Raw genomic sequence first — 6,354 nt, forward strand, 5'->3', positions numbered from 1 at the left:
TGCAAGATTTGACAGTTGTTACATTGACATTGACAACATCAATGACAAAAATTTATGTTACCAACTACGTAGACAAATGTTCTCTACTTGGGGTTAATAAAAGGAAAAATCCCTCTTTTCCACACGAAGTGTAAAGAAAGCAAAGAAATTAATAATGATTCACATTCACTGATGCATATTGCAAAACACATCAACTATTGATCACATGCAGGCTATATACATGTGTCTGAGGAAAGTTGAGGCTTCAGAGATCCAAGTACCAATCAGTAACTGAATTACAAAAAATGTGGTGATTTTAAAAGTTTAGCCTAATAACTGATTATATATATTCAAAGCACATTAATAAGGTTTCATACTCACATTAATAATAGGGTTTCATATACAACTATCGTGCATTGAGATAAAGATGCAAAGGAGAAGAGCTTGTCCTTTATTTCATGGCCAATGCATGTAATACGCATGAACCAAAAATCAATTAAAACCATCTAACGTTATCTATTTAAACCTGGTTTCAACTCATAATATTATTTCACATACTTACCAATATAGCAATAATAATAACAATAGCAATAACAAGAAAAAGAAAATACACGGCGTAACTCGATAAATCTCTACTCGGCTCAAGTTCTTGATCCATTCGCCATTTAGCCGCGAAAATCCTCAGTTTCTTGGAGTTTGAACGAATCGATATTAATGGAAATTTTGATGATCGGACCAAGGCCAGAATGCAGATTGATCATCCATACCACATAACAAGTTACTGAAGTTTTCGTCGTTGACACCGTTATGTTCAATCTTAGGGCAAGGGAGTTCTTGCCTGTTTTGGCCCTGAAGAAGTTGAACCATTGTTGTTGGTGGCCTAATTGATTGAAAGAAGGGAATGCTCTGGTTAGGATTTAAAGGGCTCTCAATGGCTGGAGTTCTTGAAATGTCCAAATTGACCTCGGAGCTATTCTCACTCCTGTTGCTGCAAGATCCCTCAGTTTCTTTATTCAGATTGATCAGTTCTGAGGTTTCTCTACCTTTAAGAGCCAAGATCTGCAATATTTTTATAACTTGTTCAGCCCATAAATTATTAAAAGTTGATGCTGAAAGACTGAGATACCATATATGAAGAAATTAATGAATGCAAATATTTTCAAGAACTCACAAGGACATGCTAATTTCTTATATTCTAGAAAAAGATCAAACATTAAATTGTCAGATAATAAAAGCTATATAAGAAGAAAATAAGTAATCCAAGTAGTGCCTTATCATTGGATCTGCCAAGAGTAAAGATCTGAAACATTTAATTAAATGTTTCAGTGTCTATTTCAAGAATAGGACGTTTTGGAGAGAGAGATGATAACTACTTAAAGAAGCGAAGCAGATCTTGAGATGAAAAGATCATAGTTCTACAATTCAATGTCAAGGAGGCAGTTCTCTTGAAGTGGGGAGGAAAAAAAAAAGGTCTCAAATTAAATAAAGGGAAATGAAGGAGAAACCATAATATATCCAATCATTAGAAAAATACACCATCTTTCTCAAAAGACTCAAAATGATATCACAATCCAATAATTACCTACCAAACAGAAACAAGCCTATAAAACTTCATGCTCTGTTCTAAAAAGATTTTCTGCCCATCCCAATGAATAAATAAATTTAAAAAACAAGTGTTCATTACCTCAGCTTGGAGTTTCTTGTTCTGAGCTTGGAGAGATTCATTATCTGATCTGATGGCATCGAACTGTCTCTTGAGCACATCATAATCCTTCTCCAATTGCTTCGTCTTCCACCTCGCCCTTCTATTTTGAAACCAGATCGCAACTTGCCTCGGCTGGAGCCCGAGAGCTCTAGCCAGCTGCATTTTCCTCTCAGGCTCCAGTTTGTTGCCAATCTCAAAGTTCTTCTCCAACGTCCTCACCTGCTCTATGTTAAGCCTCCTCTTCTTCTCCCCAGCCTGCGAGCAGTCATCAGAGAGCTCGTCCTCCCCGCCGATATCTTCGCAGGGCTCGATCCCCGAGAAGGACATCGATCTCTTCCCCAGCATTGCACCCACACCTACAACACGAAATTTAATTGCCAACAGCTCTTTTAATTTGCACGCATTTGGCCAAACACAACTAAACGAAAAGTTGCGTAAAACATCAGGTTTTGGTGTGATTACCTCTGAAGTCTTGGGGGTTTGTGGGGAGGAGAGAAGATAGATGATTGGTTGGTTGATGGTGATCCTCCACTTCATGGGGAGTTTGGATTTGTAGAAGGAAGTTTGGAGGGAAGAAGGGAGAAGAGGAGGCCATCCCATTGCAACCCATTTGGTCTAGATTGAGCATGGGGTCATAGAAAGCCAATATGTGTTGAAAGGGAAATGAGAGAGAGAGAGAGAGAGAGAGAGAGAGAGAGATGAGGGTGCAGGGAGAGAAGAAGGACATATAACAAGGGATATAGAAAAAAGATATTAAAAAAATAAGAAAAAAATGCATCATAGTGGATGGAATGACAAGGGATCTAATGAATTAACATGAGATGGAAAATTACAGTAAAAAAAATTGGAAATATCGGGAAGAATATTCTAAAAATTTTCTTCCACACTTTTTATATTATACATATATGAAGTGGTTGGTGTATTTTTCTTCACTTTTTTTATTTCACTTCTTGACTAAAATTGTGTGCAGAGTTTTGTTCGTAGAACTGGAAGAGTGATTAGCGCGCAGTTAACTTTTTAGCTCTTATTTAGTCAAGTGCGGTACGTTTAAAAGAAAGCACAACCACTTTGGACTTGGATCCAAAGACTAGCTTGTCTCCATTAGACGGTACCCAAGGAATTGTTTTGATCAAAGTTTCAGTAAATTTTAGTGGTTACGTGAGGTAATTACCAACTGTTTGTAATTATACTCACTGTTTTAAAAAACCTCCGCCTAGTCCGCTTAGGCGTACGCATAGACCTAGACGGTACCTAGACCGCCTAACTAGCGCCTAGCACCTAGGCGGTATTTAGGTTGCCCACCTAGATTTTACGAGCGTTTAGGGGAGCATTGTCTGTTTACGTGGATTGCACCGTGTAGGTCTTGATTGTGATTTTAGGTGTCGTAGCCTATACGTCGTCCAAACTCCATTAACCTCCAAATATGAACACCTTTACTACCTCCTCCGACCTTCAACAAAACCTCATCGACCACTACTTAAATGAAGAAAGAAAAAAAAACGCCCAGAAACCTCTTAGACGCCCGCCTAGACGACTAAGCGCTGGGCATCAAGTCCAACGCCTAGAAACGCCCAACGTTTAATGTAACATTGATTATACTCCTCAAATTGTGAAGTGGAAGTCTAGTCTAATCTCCTAAAACAAATCATGCCCACGTTAGTGTTCAAATGGACACTTAGGTGATATGAAAGTCCCTTTCCTGTCTGAGTCGATATCAAATTAATAACATAAACATAGATTTAGATGGCGAAGCCTCTGAATGACCAATCATCAATAATAGGCAAGTAGCCATCATAATTAGAAGCTTTCAAAATGACAGAATCAAGCAGAGACAAATAATAGGTAACCTTCTTGGGATCACAAACTTGCTTAAGATAAAATCACGGAAGCAATCTCGGTATTTGTGTTAATTAAGCATGTGAAAAACCCTGATTCCCTGTGAAGATGTCAGCCTAATTGTTTTCTTAATAGATGTTGGCCTTTTCCCTTCTGCATTGTGCTATTTTCTATGTGATTCCATGTGAAGAGTGGTTAGAATATAAAAATGCTAGTTAGGGGCTAATTCAATTGTTTAGTAGGGTAGGGGTGGGGTTTTACTTGTTATAAAAAGGAAGAAAAGGGTACATAAGAAAGGGGAAATGGGCTGTCCACACTCTAGAAAAATGTATAAACAAATACATAAACAACTTTAGGGTGGTGGGTTTTTTTAGGAAAAAGAATGCTAAAAGGGGTCAATGTAGAAAGCCATATAAAGAGCAGGGAATGATATCGTTTACTAGAACCTAGTTTTCATGGAGAGTATATATATAACTAGGATCTAGAAATTGAACGCCTACAATTGCACCACCACAACAGGGGGTCAAACTGTTGGGTATGACCGTCTATGAATCTTGTTTGATAATAACAAAACTCTATGGACGTTCTGATCTGTGTGTTGAGTTGTGTAGTTTGCAGGTTGAACGAAAAATGATTGTATATATATAAGTATATGTTCGTATATCTATATATAAAAATATATTAATAAATATTTTGTTATATTGTTAATTAATAAATAGTATATAGATACGCAAGTATTTATATATATGTATTTATTAATTCAATTTATAACAAATATATAATTAATATATACAGTTATATATACTTATACATACATACTTATATACTACACATATCATATCATATCATACTCCTTTTAAAAGAGAGAGTTGTGAAAAAACTTTCCAAAGACTATATTACCCCTATTCTTTTTTGATATTACATTATAATACTAACTAAACTAAATTAATTATCAATGTTAATTAATTATATTATATGACACTTTAAATTTGTATAATTTGGTTCCTAAAACTTTCAACGTTATTGTAAAACTCTACATCATATTAACTATTAGTAATGTATAATAATATATTAATAAATAATTGTATGTTAATAAAGTATTTATGGAAAGAATAAAAAATATAGAATTGTCTAAAATTATATCATGACACTCATATAGGAAAATTACAAATAGCATTCATATGTTTAGATGATAGGACAAAAGGTACAAGCATAAAATTTTAAAAAACATTAGGATATTTAAGTGCAACAAGATACACTATCTTAAATTAAAAAAAAGTGTAGCAAGATACAAGTGGTAAATAATATTCATTGATAATTATTTTTCCTTTATATCACCTCTTTTTCTTTCATTTGGTAAATTATAAGGTATATAAGTCAGTTAAGCCTATAAAAGATTTGAAACATTTGTTATCTACAAACAATAGTATATGATCTCATTGATAAATAATATTCATCATACAATATAAGGCCACGTGCATAGTTTATATTTATATAGTAAAGGAGATTTTAAAAAAAATTAAAGCATCATATTTTAAATGAGTCTCAAGATTTTGAATTATTTCCTAAAATTATATACTTCGCTTAGAAAACTTCAGAAGAGGCGTTCGAATGACTACTATAAAGTTTGAACATCGGATAAATATTAAACAAATAAAATCCATGATATCGGACAAAAATCAGGGATATGTATATAATACTGGGTGTCATATGAGATAATATTCATACATAACATGATATTGTAATATGTAATCTAACATATTAATAAATTTTAAACATAAGAATTTGCATCAAGATATATGCTTAAGATTTGGGAGAGGTGAGAGTGGAGAGATTTGAGAGAAGAATTGTGGTCTTTGTGTGTTTTGTGGGCTCCGGTTTTGTTTCCCAAACACGATCCAAACCCTAGCCCACAATCAAATAAAAATGACATGATTTTCTTGATATTTTGAAAGGGATATATCGGCCCTATTTTCAATAGCGATCGATATTAAAAATTACCAAACAAAAGAATAGTATAAAATATTATCAAGATAAAGTCTTTAACTCGATATATTAGCTGATATAGCAATATATCCACCAATATTTAATATAATACCTGTAAGAGCAAATATGTAAATGTTATTTAGATATTAGTTCCTTAACTTTAAATGTCCACTAATTCTATGTTATTCCTAAAAAATTTAAATTGCTTATAATTTTAGGGACTAATATTAAATTATTAAAGTCTTGACAGAAAAAGTATAAATAAGTCATATTTAAAAGAATAGTTAATTTTTAAAAAACCCTCTCAACTATGGGGATGTCTTAAAAACCCACTCAACTAATTCAATTTGACAAAACCCCTTATTCTGGGGGATGTTATAAACAACCCCTCTTAATTTTGGTGCAATTTTAGAAAACATCTCTCAACTATAGTGTGTCTCATAATAACTCCCCTAATCTTTTACACTTTTATCTACAAACTCTCTTAATGTAGTTACTTCAATAGGTGATTTGGATAAAATACCATATTGAAGAAAGCAATATAATAAAAAAGAGACCCTAAACTGATAATAAAAGGACCATAACCAATTTACAATTATTTTCCCTTTATATCACCTCTTTTTCTTTCATCTGATAAAAACCAAGGTAATTCTTTTATGGTTGATGGATATTTTAATTTTCCAAGTCAAATACTCGTCACATAATAGATTAGATATAATGATATTAGTTTTGAGAGGTTAAGTTTAAGTGAGACAAGTCCATAGGGATTAAATCAAAAAATTTAAGCTGAGGTAGATTATCTACAAAATACCCAAAACTTGACGGAGATTTACTCATTTTTAAATAGT

At 33.3% G+C, this 6,354-nt stretch overlaps 1 protein-coding gene across 1 annotated transcript; it reads right to left on the reverse strand.

The window, feature by feature from the left end:
* On the reverse strand, positions 410-2,443 carry LOC109849754 (homeobox-leucine zipper protein HOX21-like). The gene is made up of 3 exons (XM_020419626.1): positions 2,147-2,443; positions 1,664-2,040; positions 410-1,038 (listed from the first exon to the last, which is right to left on the reverse strand). The coding sequence occupies exons 1-3, from the start codon at positions 2,409-2,411 to the stop codon at positions 691-693; spliced, it is 990 nt and encodes a 329-aa protein (XP_020275215.1). The 5' UTR covers positions 2,412-2,443; the 3' UTR covers positions 410-690.

The sequence above is a fragment of the Asparagus officinalis genome, chromosome 7 (assembly GCF_001876935.1).
Source record: "Asparagus officinalis chromosome 7, Aspof.V1, whole genome shotgun sequence".
Lineage (NCBI taxonomy): Eukaryota > Viridiplantae > Streptophyta > Magnoliopsida > Asparagales > Asparagaceae > Asparagus > Asparagus officinalis.